This window comes from Dicentrarchus labrax, unplaced genomic scaffold (assembly GCF_905237075.1).
Source record: "Dicentrarchus labrax unplaced genomic scaffold, dlabrax2021, whole genome shotgun sequence".
In the NCBI taxonomy this organism is placed as follows: domain Eukaryota; kingdom Metazoa; phylum Chordata; class Actinopteri; family Moronidae; genus Dicentrarchus; species Dicentrarchus labrax.
Window position 1 is genome coordinate 10,204,595 of NW_026136718.1, and position 15,311 is coordinate 10,219,905.

General features: G+C 40.7%; 2 protein-coding genes across 4 annotated transcripts in view; both read left to right on the forward strand.

The window, feature by feature from the left end:
- rabgap1l (RAB GTPase activating protein 1-like) overlaps positions 1-15,311 on the forward strand; it is a 110,469-nt gene that overhangs the window by 38,005 nt on the left and 57,153 nt on the right. The gene's annotated exons all lie outside the window — the stretch shown is intronic.
- On the forward strand, positions 1,458-9,082 carry gpr52 (G protein-coupled receptor 52). The gene has a single exon (XM_051377393.1). The coding sequence runs from the start codon at positions 3,564-3,566 to the stop codon at positions 4,680-4,682; it is 1,119 nt and encodes a 372-aa protein (XP_051233353.1). The 5' UTR covers positions 1,458-3,563; the 3' UTR covers positions 4,683-9,082.

Below are 15,311 nucleotides of genomic sequence, written 5' to 3' on the forward strand. Positions count from 1 at the left end.
TTTTCAGTGGCTTGAATGCTCTGTCATAAACAGGTGGTGTGTCAGAGAATTGGATTGGCTGCATGCCACCTTTTCCTGTATAATATTCTTACATTGTATTACATCTTCCTCAAGGACACTTAATCAGGTCTAGGTTCAGCCGTTGTCTGTGAATGGCTCTTCCTCTTAAAGGCATATTCCCTTGCTGATGTTCACCTAACACATTTGATTTTGGTCTGCGGGTTTGAAATGTGACTTTCTGTGTGGATTTGACCAAAAATTTATGTTTGTCAAATTAGACAAAAATAGGTGAATGATATAATGTTTTCTTTTGTCCATCTGCTGAAAGTATACTTTGTAGGCTGACAAGATACGCATATTTGTCTACTAAGGAGTGCAGTGTGTTATATCAGCTTTAAAGCAATAGTGCTCCCTCGTTGACTCATAATGTTAAACCCCACCTCCCATGTGATTGGTTTAGTCCTTGTCATGTTTACTCCTTTAAAACTGCTCCTTTGATTAACTTTTTCCAAATAATCAAAGGACTCTAGACTTCCTGGAAAAGGCCAGGTGCAGTGTTGTTTTCCCAAGTAGCCATTTTCCATCCAGCTCGCAGCCAGCCGCTCTTCATTGCCTCCATAGGCTCTTATAGTTTAAAAAAAAAAAAAAAAAACAGTAATGTTTATTAGGTTGCACTGAATTGTCTTTTTTGCCAGAATCTCCTGCCCAGCCACAATGCTTGACAGTTTGTTTCCATTCTCTCTTCTGCTCCGCCAATTCGCTGTCACTTGATCCTCTTTATCATCTGCTGGCCAGAGGATGCTCCCAACTGTCCGAATTTGCCCGGCAACTGTATCTAAGGAGCAGGCATAACAGTGCTAAGCTGTTGGTTAAATAAAGAATAAATAAAGTATCCTGAAGAACCTAGAGCCTGATGGGATAAAGGAGAGGACTCATTTTACTAGGATTAACCATCCAAGATGTTCCGTAGGATTATGGAGGTTAAGTGTCATCCTGTATGCATGAATGCTATATACTAATGGCAAGCTTATGCTGAAGACCACTTAAACTAACAGGCATCGTCTTTCTCTCCCCCCCCCCCCCTAATTAGAGATAATATGACGAATGACTCAAAAGCATGCCATGAAATGTCAGTTTTTTGCTGTAAAATTTTAGTTCATGTTACATTTTCAATGCCATTGATTGTTTTTATGTATGAATGAAATAGACCTGGGTTTTTTTAAATATACTGGGGCTTAATGTATGGAGAAGGGAAACTGAGAGGAAGAAGTGGGAGGGGAGAGGGGGTCTTTAGTTAATAGAAAACAGACTGTGAAAGATAAGTAATATGTAAATAGGAAATGTATCCAAATTTACCTCTGGGAAAAAGCCAGTGTGAGAGACAGAATAATGTGGCAGGGAGCCTCAGGTGCAGCTGGGATGGGAGGAGGCGGGGCAATGAGCGAGAAGCTGAGGGAGAGAGCGCGAGAAAGAGGGAGGGTTTGTGTGTGTGTGTGTGTGTGTGTGTGTGTGTGTGTGTGTGTGTGTGTGTGTGTGTGTGTGTGTGTGTGTGTGTGTGTGTGTGTGTGTGTGTGTGTGTGTGTGTGTGTGTGTGTGTGTGTGTGTGTGTGTGTGTGTGTGGAGAGAGAGAGATTGAGTGTGCAAGCTAGAGAGATTGTGTGGAGAGGGAGGGAGGGAAGTGTAAGCCAGTCACAGCATCTCTCCTTCTCACTGCACCAGGGCTGAGGGACTCTTCGTCCCCTCGCTTCCCTCGCTGCAGATTTAACTCATTTCCATCAGCGCAGTCATCTTTTTTTTTTGCTTTTTCTTGCTGCTTTTGACAGATGCATTACCTTCATCTCTTTCTGTATGCCAGGATCTAAGGATTTATCTACTAAAAACGTGGGTCGTCCTGTTTAACGGAATTAAAAGGGGGACGTTTGCAGAGGACAGTGATTGAAACTGGCACTCCGACTGGGACTTGGTCTTTTCTTTATGTTACTAGAGTGGATTCCCCTTTTGTTGCGCTGCCAGTTAAGGGCGACAGACATACTGGGAGAGGAGTTGTAGGACCCCATACCTCTACAACTAAACAGAGTGCATATTTCAAAGGACTAAGGCAAGTTCGAAAATCTATGGTTACATTAAGCACTTGAGGAGAAGGTGCTAAGCCTCCCCTGACAATGCTTCAGAATGTCACAACAAAAATGCAAGTTATTAGTTTACGGGATAAATAAGGATTGCCGATTGATCCCCACACCCCTCTCTGCAAGTGTCTGCCACAGGATTGCTGAGGAGTCGAATAGAGTGGAGCGCTGAGTTATTCAGCTGGCCTCTCATTGCTCCGAGAGAGTCCTTTCACCTGCCTGCATGGGAGTCTGACATTCAACACTTTCATCAGCTACTGGACTTTTACATTTGTTTGTCTATTGCGACTTGCAGTCCAGAACACTGAGAGGCAAGTTTGCAATTTTAGATTTAAAGTTTAAATCACTTTACTGGCAGAACTCATCTAGACATTTGACGCGCTTGGTTTTTACCTCATTCTGCCTAGGGATGCCTTGTAAACACATTTTCCCCCCAGCGCCATGTGTGCTGAGAGAGCTGTGACATTATCTCCTGCGGAGATCCCCATGTTTTTCTAGCCTGTGTCTGTGTTTTGATTCAGACAATAGCTGGGCATACATGGGCTCCAGACACTGACCAGAGGACCACCAAAATAAGGGAAGCCTGCTGTTATATAGTAAACACTCTAGCACCCATTGAACAGTGACACTTTTGGATTGAATTGAAGGATTGATTCACAGAGATGGATGTAATTTTCTTTTTCGAACTTCAGTATACACAAGAGAGACTCTTAAGAAGCTTTTTTCCCCCCGTAAGCAATGATGACCTAAAATATGTTTTTTGAAAGGTAACTGTACACTAAATTTAATCTGATCTCTAGGTGTGAAATTGGAGCCATATGCTGCTTACTTATTTGTTCTCAAGAGAGAATCAAGTCAAGTCTGAAGAGCACTGTGCTTTACTTCATGCTGTAACCTCTTCATATGGTGTCCTCTCTCGCATCTTCTGTGCTCTCTGCCCTTGTTGAGGACAGCTTATGCCCTCAGCCTCCCAGTGGCAACCCTCATTAGAATCAGGAGATGAGGCCACAGACTCGCAGGCAAGGCAGCAGGGAAATGTGCCTATGGGATAGATGCTGGCCACAGCACTAAAGCTACCCTGCGTTAGGTTTACTAAAGGAATACAGCATTTTTTTCTCTACTCCTGACTGTTACCCACCCACTACTTTCACTAACCATGAGTGATTGGAAAAGGAGAGCTAAACGGGTTGTCCTACCCTCCTAGAGGGTGTATTGATTTTCCTCCAGTCAGTGTTCATTTGATTGAGACCCAGCTATGTGAGAGTAAGGTGAAAGAGAGAGTGAGTGTGCTAGAGAGTATTGAGCTCCATTAACTGAGGGAGGCTGCAGACACCCGGTATAGAGCGGCTGGGAGGCAGGCAGTTCTCCAGTTTCAGACCAGCTGCCTTATGGGTGGCACACCAAACAACCTGACCCACCTGGATAGCACCCAGAACAATGAACCAGTCTGAACTGACAACAGACCCAGTGCTCACTGCCAACAGCAGCCATGGAGATTTCTTTCCAGGCAGGGCCTCCAACCATTCTTGTCCCTTGGGCTGGGGGTTGAACGAAGGCCTAGAGGCTTGCGTCCTGGAGACTGCTGTCATTGTACTTCTGACTGTGCTCATTATTGCCGGGAACCTGACGGTGATCTTTGTGTTTCACTGTGCCCCTCTGCTACACCACTACACCACCAGCTACTTCATCCAGACCATGGCCTACGCTGACCTGCTGGTGGGTCTTAGCTGCTTAGTGCCCACTCTGTCTCTACTCCACTACCCAGCAGGTGTCCAGGAGCCCATCACATGCCAGGTGTTCAGCTATGTCATTTCGGTTCTGAAGAGTGTTTCAATGGCCTGCTTGGCTTGTATCAGTGTGGACCGCTACCTGGCCATAACTAAACCACTATCTTATAACCAGCTTGTGACACCATGCCGGCTACGAGGCTGCATCACCCTAATATGGGTCTACTCTAGTCTGGTTTTCTTGCCCTCCTTCTTTGGGTGGGGTAAGCCAGGCTATCATGGGGACATTTTTGAGTGGTGTGCTCACTCTTGGCCCACCTCTGCCCTCTTTACAGGCTTTGTGGTGTGTTTGCTCTATGCACCTGCGGCACTTGTGGTCTGTTTTACCTATTACCATATCTTTCGCATTTGCCAGCAGCACAACAGGGAAATCAGTGAACGACGGGCACGATTCCCCAGCCAGGAGATGGAAGCTGGTGAGGGGGGTGGCAATGGACATCACGGAGGGCATGGACCTGATCGGCGCTATGCGATGGTGCTCTTCCGTATCACCAGCGTTTTCTATATGCTTTGGCTGCCATACATAATTTACTTCCTGCTAGAGAGCTCCCATGTGCTGGATAGCCCTGCCCTCTCCTTCATCACCACCTGGCTGGCCATCAGCAACAGTTTTTGCAACTGTGTCATCTACAGCCTGTCTAATAGTGTGTTCCGCCTGGGCATGCGTAGGCTCTCGCAGACGATGTGCTCCTTCAGCCACTGTGCGGCAGATGACAGGGACTTTGGGGAGCCTAAACCAAGGAAGAGGGCAAACTCATGCTCCATCTGAACAAATGACTTTTACAGGATGAGGATACTCCTGGAATCTGAGAATGGGAAACGTGAATCTTAACAAGCCTAGCAGCTAGTCAAATTGGCAGAGCTTAGCTAAACGGAAAACAATTTCTGTTGGATCAACCTGTCAGCTGGCACCGGTGACATTGCCTTGATCATAAAAAAAAACATGGTTTATTGCATTACAAGCTTTTCAAGGAGATGGGTGCAATATCTTAACAGAGATGTAATGATATTGGCGGCACCCTGTGATGGCTTTTATTCTGTGGTATGTGACTTTGTCTGTGGATCACGTAAAAAGTAGTCTCCCTGTGGCTTTCTTAACCTTTACATCTCACTGTATGTCATCAGCCAGGTCAAAAATAGTGGGAAGACAAAACTCCAAAAGATTCACAAATATTTCCTAAGACATCAAATGTGACCACACTATTTCATGCCTGTTTAATTTTGTTAGTGGTTGTAAAATGGATCAACCTCAATGTCTCCATACTTTCTATGACTGTCATTAGCAGAGACAAGATAACTTACACTTGTGCTCACAAACCTGTTTAAAGGATATTTGACTATTTAACTGTAAAAACACATACAGTAACAATGATGACAGCCATTTGCTGCTGGTGAATAACAGATGGCTTATTGACTGTTTTCTAAAGGAAGGTGAGCAGTCCGTTTCTGTTGAAGTATTTTGTGTTGAGTCTGTAAACATAATGGTTAGGTGAACTGGAGAAAGATGCAAAAAATTATGTACTGGTCACAGTGTGTGATTCGCCAGTCACCAAAATTTAGATAAAGTTATTTATTCAGAGCTTCTGCAAAACCTTTTACGTAATGTAACAGTGCATATCAATCTTAAATGGAAAAAACTCCAATACAGCACTGTGTAAATATACTTATACACCACAGCATTAGACCAAGGACTGTATATCTAAACATGTATTAGGAGTGTTGAAACCTTTTAAATCCCCAAAACAGGATTTCATAAAGTTTTCACTTGACTTAACATGGTAACTAATCTATAATGTAGATGGCCAAATTTAACAGTGTGACCTGTATCAGATTTTCCACAGATGACACGCTGCTTCCATTGTTTGCTGATCTTAATTTTAGCTGATTATAATTGGTCAGCGATTGATTGCCGCAACCATACAAAAAGCACCTTATTTCCAGAATTCAGACAAAAGATGTGGCGGGTTGACACTGAGGTCTCTATATTAAGTACACGGAACTGATGCTCTCAGTAGATAACTATCCAGCACAGAGTTTTTTTTCCCAAGGTCCCCCCTTGCTCTTATGAAATGGCCCATCAATGCCAGGAATCCCACCATTGGCGTGGCATTCCAGATATGGCTGTGTTATGAGTATTCTGCTAACAGTTTGATGCATGAGCGCTCATGACAGCCATTTCTAACAAGCAAATAAATATTACGTCCCTCTTCCCCTGTATATGGAGGGCCATGTATACTGGAGAGCGAACAAAAAGAACTGGCAAAATAAAACGGCATTGTCTAATTATGACATAGGAAGTTCAATTTGTAACTTTTTACTTAAGAAGCAGAATTTTGTAAATGAGCTGACTTGAGGACATTATTTTTAGATGCACCTCCTGGTCGTTGCTTTTAACCCACTGGCAGCCTGGTTTTGGGTGCTCTGCATCCGTGACAGTTATCTTTCTGAAAGATTGTAATGGATTTTATTTCCCAGCAGCAGTGACCAGGGGCTCAGGTTAATGTGATCTGATCTGTCTGGAGGTCGCTCTGAGGTTAAAACTTAACTGATCTGAAATTACAGGCTTAGTTTAAAGGTTTAAGGCTATCAGTTGCTTATCTTGTGTTGGTTTGTTAAACTACTGGCTGGACAATCCTCATTACTTTTAATTTGTCCCACTGTCTTTCTGTTGCTGATAAACATGAAAAGTTTATTGCCCTCAAACAACAGGCCTCGACTTCTTACACGCTTCTCAATGTTTTGTGTATCAACACAGTACTTAGTGTGCATTTTTCACAGGGTCAAACCTAACTGGGAATTACACTGTAACGCTTGGGGGAAAAAAACCTAAAAAATTAATAACATAAATTGGTAACTGGGCTTGTTAAATTTTCCTTGAATCTTTTCATTCATGGTGTTTGTACACAAGCAACATATGACTGTACTGTGAAGGGCAAAGTATAGGTGAAACAGAAATTTGCAACATTATGCTAAAATATTAGAGTTATTTTGTTCTTTTACTGTGCACATTCCAGCTTGGTAAAATCTGAAGACTGTTCCCCAGTGCAGATGATGTGTGTCATTAAGGAACCTACAGACTGCCTTTGGTTATAATTCTCATCCTTTGCTACAGCACAGTAGTATAGTCATTCCAGTTAATTAATCTTGTACATTCCCTTGATCATTGGATCAGTGTCAAAGCATAATTCATTTCACATGAATAAAGCCACGTACTATAGCCAATGACTTATACTGATTTCCCAATTTGCTCATGTAGTAGTGTCATCTGTGGTTTAGGCCTTGCTTGTCGTGTATATATGTCCATGCTAGAAACCAAGTGACACAACAAACCCTGCCCCTTGATATTGTAACTGCATTCTATGCTGCTTAACAGTACCCTGTGTAAATCATTCCTCATTTTAAAGCTGCATGAAGTGATTTTTGAATACTAGGGGCAGAAAGACTCTAATATAATAAGCCTTTAGCTTATTGTATTTTAGTGGCATGTTGGCAAGCAATTTGCTACTTACACGTCCAGCAGAAACAGAGCTACATGAGCATTTTACTCCAGGGTCTTTCTGGCCACCTGATGAATGTAAGTACAATATTGTTTTTAAGCCACGGTTTCGTAAACCAACATCACCAACAGAAATCTCCATTCTCTACTTTCTTACCAGCCACTCATTTACTTTGGATCTCTGCACTTTCACACAAGGCAGATAGCCTACAGTCAACTTCAAAAAATCATGTGCTGGGAGTGGCTGCCCATGGTTTTTACTGTATGTGCGGGCATTGTTTTGGTTTTGTTGGTTCAGACAACTAAGATAACCATCAGTGAGGTAAAAGCAGCTGTGTAAAGCGGCAGTATGGGGTGTTGATTCTTTGTGGGATCATCAGCATTCATCACCCTTTAACATAATCAGGAATTGTTTCAATGTTAGAAAAATAAATATTGCTTTATGCAGCTTTAATGCATTACAGATTGTTCTGTATACGTGCCTAAAGATGTATTTTGTAGGAAAAGTGAAAAAAGATGTTGAGAAACAATTATTGTTACATGGACATGCTGCACTTTTAAAAACATTTTTCAGCTACATGAACATACCTTGTGACCGTGTACACATTTGAAGGTACATTGTCATTGGCTTTAGTTTTCGATGACTTTGTGATAGGTTCAGAAGGGTTTCCACTTGAACCAAAAATGGGCCAAGTCATTCATTAATCACAGTCGGTTTGACTTCTGCCTTCAAGTGGGTACATGTTCTTCTACCTGACGTCTACATTATATCTGTAAGATAAGAAGAGACAGCAGATTTGTCTATGTCTTGTGAATTCCCTTCTATAGCCATATGACCTGGCATATATGAAGAATAATAGTAGGGAACCACAGCATAGTCGTGTCAAATACTACTTACAATAATATTTTTTAAATTTTGATAGCTTGTGTTTTTGGTGCTTCTTTGGAGCATAGTGCAGTGGGGTAGTAGAGAAAAAATATATAGGATCTGAATTAGTGCTGTATTATCTTCACAATGTGGTGACAAACAACAACAACATATAAGACAAGAGAAAGCAAAATTCTGTAATCGCCTAAAGTAAAAATAGCTCAGTTGTTACCATATATTGGTCAGAAGTTGCACAAATATTCATTCCTTTGGTGGGCTGTTTTGTAGCGGGTTATGTGAAATGCGTGTCTTGGCTCAAGGTTTAAAAAATCCAAGAGCCCCTGAATGAATATTTAAAATGAAATTGTTTATATATGTCTGTATTACACTGACCAAACTGAAGTGGTAGAAAATCAAAACTGTTATCTTGTTTAAACAAGTTGTCTTACTTTCAAGTGCATTGATCGAGGCTTTTAGTAAAAAGAGTTTAATTAATTACAGAGTAATATGTATTTATTTATTAAGTTATGTTTAAACCTTTACACAATATACTGTATATGAGTATACTGTATATAAAGTGTGTGTGTCTGTTTTTAATCTGCTGTACAGCCAAAAAAATCAGACAAATTCTGACAAAGGTATGGCGCACCCATTTGTGTTAAATCAACTAGGCTGCTGATGTTTTGAGTAGCAGGCAGAGTGTGTTGAATTACACAGTATCTATTTTTTTATTTTGAAATTTTGTCAAAGGCTATGGTTTTGTTGTTGCTGCCAACCCAATAAAGGTGAAAATAGTAGACATTCATATCTGTATAGTTGCTTTTGTGAGATGTGTGTGTGTGTTTATGTAGCCAGCTTTCATTCATAACCAGTAGAACTCTCCAGAGTCACCCTCATATTTCCACCACTTGGCATCTATTTTAAGGAGTAATGAAGAGAATGGAGATGTGGGCTTGTGACTGTGTGGCTGCCAATTTCAATCCCCGGACTCGATGGGATCAGTGTGATTAGCTAACGCCTGCCTCAGCAAGCTTTGTTAAGGTGCACTTCAACAAGATGGTTCAATATTGAGCAAGATGGTTTGATATACAGTACCATTACTTTTCAAATGTAACGAATGTGTACAGTAATATACTCACAGACATAAGTGTGCATGATCTAATGAACAGATCAAATGTTTGGGCCATGCAGCCCCTTATTGGAGAGAGAATCTATTCTTTTCTTTGCCACCCTTTAATTTCACAGCCATTTTGTCAAAGAATGAAGTGAAACAGGAACTCTACTGTCATTTTCGTAATGATAATATATCTGTCTGAAGTTCTATGCTCCAGCTCGATTATCATGCATTTCTGGTCCCATGGTTACAGGCAGGGACCAATATTCATCCCAGATTCCCATCCTAACCTTAACCACAGCAAACCTTAAAATTAAATGCACTTCAGGAAGATGACAACAGTGGATACTTTGCAACAAATATCGAGACAAACAAAGCAAATATGTAATTTTCAGGTTTTCATCTCTTCATTTTCCTCTGAGCCAGCAGATGTCTGATCAGGTGGCATTTGCTAGGTAACTCCAGTAGCCTTTCCTTTAGTTAATGCACATCATCATGTCCTCTCGGTGTGAACAATTTCCTCATTATAGAGCCTGATCCTTTGTTCTTGGTCTTAAATTAGTCTTTGAAATTCATGTACTCACCTAGATTGCAGGCAAGCTTTGAAACGGCTGTAGCCCGACCGTCTTCACTGAGTGGTTTAGTGTAGAGACGAGCATGAGGAGATGGAAGGGGGAATTGAAAGAAGATTGGGTAGAAACAAGCTGGTTGGAGAAAGAAACGATGGGAGGATGGAGAAAAGGAGGATCGTGAGGGTGGAAGGGGAGAGAAGCAGGTAGGGGGATATATAGATGGGAAAAGGAGAAAGAAAATAAAGAAGGAGCAAAAGAGAGAAAGGATAAAGAATGGTGATTAGGAAAATAAGCAGTTTCATGCGCATTCATTTAAATGCTGTTAATATCTATTTTAGTGAAACAGGTTAGTTAAAGTTAATATTTTGGGGTAGTCTTATTTTTATACACAGATGATATTTGCGATATAAAATAAAATAAAATAATAAAATACACTTCCTTATAAGACATTTTGTATTTTCAGGTTTAGTAGCTTTTTAAATTACCACAGAAGTTATGTATAAGTACTGTATATCAGCACGAGAGACTCATGAAATTGTTATTTATTGCACTGTAAACCATTTGTATCGAGCACAGTGCTCATTGCATCAAAAAAGGTTGTTCTATGGCATAAAGCTTAAGAACTATTTTAATATACAGCATTGAGTTCTTTATGTTGTGTTTGTTGAAATCAAATGTGTTTTATTTTATGCCAGAAACTATGTTTAAGAGCAGGCTGTTTTTGGATGATTTACCTTTTTTTTTCTCTCTTATGTTTGATATCTAGTTTTGGAATGGAAATATGTATTTGTTCCTCCTACCAGAAAGCATTTCATCTACACTAACTATTCAGCCAAACCCAAGAGTGGCTTCCTGGTCCAGGCCTGCTCAATATTCATAGCCAACACTATATCAGGAATTCCCTTTTATTTCCACAAATGGCAGCACTCGCCTCACTTCCTCTATCCCTTTCCACCCTGCCACTTTCCTCCTCCTCTTTCCGTCCTAATTGAGAAAGGACCACCTGACCCTCTTTTGAGGTGGGGAAGTCATAATTGGAGGGGAAGCCAGTTCCTGCCTCTTTGTGCTAATGGTGGAGCCTTGCGGCGCCCACCAAAAGCCTTTGATGGTAGGAGGACACACTCATAACACCCACACACCAACACAGCCTCATACATCTTGCATGGCCTCAGTCAGTCTTTGAAAATGTGGGCTGCAACTGTGGCCCGATAGCTGACAGGTGTTGATCTATGCATAGCTGATTGTGTGCTCTTTGTTCAGTGTTAAACCTTTTTTAAACACGTATTTATCCATTAACAAGGCTACAGCCCCTTTAGTGGCACTGTGAGGCTTTCCTGTGGCACAGCGGTGCTTTGAGCTAAATGTCTGCAGGAGATCATCAAGTCATTAGGATTCATCCTCTGGGGCCTTGAATGTTGAAATTTCTGGCCATCCATTTAATAGTTGTTGAGATATTTCAGTCTGGACCAAAGTGGTGGACAAACTAACTGACAGGCCATCAATGTCACCTGTAGACCTTCTAGCATGTCTAAAAACGTAGACTTCTCAGTCTTCTTCAGCACATGCCCACACTTTAACTGTATAATAAAAGTTTTCTACTGGCTATGTGGTTTAATGTCTTGGTCAGAATTACAATGAAGGTAGTTGTTCTAGTAAGGCTGATTCTTATTTTCTCATCTTTACCCAGTTTTCCCAGCTCAGTTGGGAGGAAGGTAGTGGTCTTTGGAAGGAGCTCTGGTAGTTCACTTGTTTGTAAGCCGAACATGTGTACTGTGTAATGTGAGCTAGCTGTAATGCATGTAGTCATTGATCATGGTAGTACATAGTGATGCTGCAGAAAGTACCTGCAGTTTAATGAGAATACTGTGAGAGCCTCTCAGCAGAGCGTACAGTGGGGACTTGACATTTAATCACAACACGGTATCTTTTATTTTATAAATGTCACTGTCTCTCAAATTGCCATTGTTGCTAAGAGGTTACACTGTCCATCTACTAGCAAAATGGTTGCAGGTTTAATCCACATAGTGGACCTGAATCCTGTCAGTGCACCAGAGCCATAAATGGAACACTTAGCTGCCCACTCATTGCCTGGTGCCCTGGATAGGAACATTGGAAAATGCCTAAAATGTGGAATCACTGGAAGTCTCCATCAGCTGCTTTTCAGAGTTCAAGGCTTTCATTTCACCTTTGGACCTGATGATTGCCATAGGTAAGCCTTCAATCCATCAGTGACCACTTGACTAAGAGCTTTCTCTTCCATCTTTTCTAAGTGCTTTGACTCTCCCAACTGAGCACATTGGTTTTACTGGTTTCAAGTCATGCTCAGCATTACACTTTTAGTTTGAAAAGTCTGATTCTGCAATTTTTCCCTTATTGTCATTTTAGTCTCTGTTGCATCATCGCTCCCTCTTTTTGTCTTGAGTAACGCTGACTCCACAACTAAGAAACCACTTTGTAAAATTCCACCTCAGTCTTGAGCACAGTAGCATCTCTATGGCTAGTGTCAACAGTGAAAACTTATTTAGGTCAGGGTTGTTTTTGGCTTGTGATGGGACCTCATGTTGCTGATTTGGCCAGTATCTGCCTGGTCAGGAAGAATTTTCTGTGGTGATATGGTTGAATGGGTTATTTCCGTACCGGCTTGAGCTGTGGCAATAACTATTGTGTTTTTGTGTTGTCCATCCATCCGATTCTTGTGAATGCGATATCTCAAGAACGCTGTGGGCTAATTGGCACAAACGTCTACCTTGAATCAAGGATGAACTGATTAGAATTTGTTGGTCAAAAGTCAAAGGTCACTGTGTCCTCACAAATCACGTTTGAGTGATTCTAGATTTCAGTATCGGCGTTCATCTTTCCATCTCATAAATTCTGCCTTTCCCTTCTTGCCTCATTCTGAATGTTGAGCGTGAGTGAGTTTTACCTACAGCTCTCAGAGGGGTTTACATCTAAAAATGCCAGGAGAAAACAAAACCACCACATTTTGTAAAGCTATATTCTATCTTGACATAGTAATCAAGTACATGTGTACTCATTTTTCTTGATCATTTAAAAAATGTATATTCACTGGATTCATATATATATCATCAAAATATTGATAATTTTTATTACACCAAAACATACAGTTAATACCTTTTTTATTAAATTCCTTCAAAGTCTTCAACATATATATTAGTCTGGACAGACATTAGATGTAAACAGCTGCTTCACTGGTTGGTGGAGGCAGACAGCTGCGGGGTGGTAATTCTAATTTGACTTTGTTACAATCATAGGGAGCTAAAAGACTCCTAAGTATTATATATTTATAAAGCATAAATTAAATATTAGAAAAAAATCTGTTCAAATAGAAATTTTGATTGACAGCACCCACATCAAGAGCTGAACGGAGCAGCTAGTTATTGATTCACCTGTAATGATCATTAAATCTGTAAATGATAAAGTGCCAGCAGTGATCAATAGCACCACCTCTCTCCTCCACCTTTCCAATCTCTCCATGCCTCATGGTCAGAAGCACTGAATATTTTAACACCAGTAATGTGCAGGAATTAGATTATAATGACCGTCATTGTAGTTCAAATAATTTTAATCCAAATTATTATATGCTGGATTTGAAAAGGTAAATCAAAGGAGTGTAAAAAGTGTACCACAACTAAATTTAATAAAATAATATTTTTATTAGGCTAAATAAAAAGTATGTCAACGTATACATTTAAATATGTACAACATGGATTTTATCACCTGCATAAACCAAATAAGCAACATTTGAAATCACATTGACATGCATCCAAAATAAAGGAATTCACTATGTTATTGTAATATACCAAGTAATTTCTGTGCAGTTGACTCATATTATTAAACATATGCTGCAGCTTTTTAGGAAATGATAAATGACATTGATCAGTGTTTGTAAAAGTGGTGGTGCCAAGTTTTATGCTTTTTATGTGTGAAAAAGAATCCCTAAATATCTGGCCTGTCTCAGACTTTGATGGATCCCCCTCTCTTCTCTTCCATGGTCAACATTTTCAGGCAACTGAGCTCGCCACAGCTGGCACTTTGAACTGCAGACATTCTTTCTCCTGTTCAAAAGGGATTTTATTGTGACAGAATGGAGCTCATTAAAGTATTGGCTTTGGTACAGCTTCAATCCACTTTCCTTACTGCTGTACTAAAGGAACATCTAAAGATTGTTTTATTTCTTTTCTATTCATCCTTTCTAACTTGATTTAGCATAATTTACACCAATATTCTTGCTCTAGCTATTCATACATAGAGGACAAAGACAAGCACCTTGACGGACAGTGAAGGACAAACCTGTTTTTTACTGTTAACTTCCCTGCAGACCTCAGGTGCTGACTCTCTGCCAGCAGATGTACAGCCAGCTTCTCTAATTCTCTCTCAGGGCATTTTAGCTGAATTAAATACCATAAGACAGTCAAATTACCCCCTTGGCTCCTTAGCATATTTCCTCCCTCCTCCCTCCTCCTTCCTCCTTCCTGAGGCAGTGTTTCCCATAGTAGCACACCAGGCTTGGCTGTGTTAGGCAGTTATTTAGTAGTGATGGTCCAGCAGCTCGCCTCAGGCCATCGTTGATATGGCTAGTTCTTCCTGTGTGGCATTTAGCCTTGCTGCTGTTGCCAAGGCGGGAGGAAGGGAGTGAATGAATGGGGGGGGGAATTAGCCGTGACTGGTGTTTGCTGGGCTGTGTGACCAGTGTGTTATCTGAGTCTCTCTCACTCAGTCAGTCCGTCAGTTTGTCAATGGCAAAATTCAGCAGTCACTCAGTAAACCAGCTGTAATAATATTCTAAGAAAGAAAGTACATTTTCATCAATAACCTCAGTAACCTATGTCGGGCCAAGCCAGTTATTTCCACCTGCAGTCTTATCCGCACGGCCCGTGTTTATCTGGGAATAATCCTGACAATGCTTGTCACATTGGCAACTTGGTTCGCAGCTTCTTCGCCCCAAAAGGTGAAGCCAATGACAAATACTGTAAGGACAGACAAACAAACAAGGGGATAAAAAAAAGCATTTAATCTGTCTAGAGGAGTTTGAGCAGTGTAAGTGTAGCCAGAAGGTGGGCTGTCTGTACTTACCAAGATTACCTGATATTCAGTGCACTACCCTGTGCATTTGAAAATTAGTTAGTAATCAGGTTAATGATTGAGATTTCAGTCCAGGTAGGGCTGCATCTTACAATTATTTAAATTATTCCTTTTTTAAAAAAAGAATCTTTTTCTTGATTTAATTGATTAGTTGTTTTGTCCAGAAAATTCTAGAAAATTATGAAAAATGTGATAAGTTTTTCCCAAAGCCCAAGATGACGTAATTTTAAAAAGTATTTGGATTA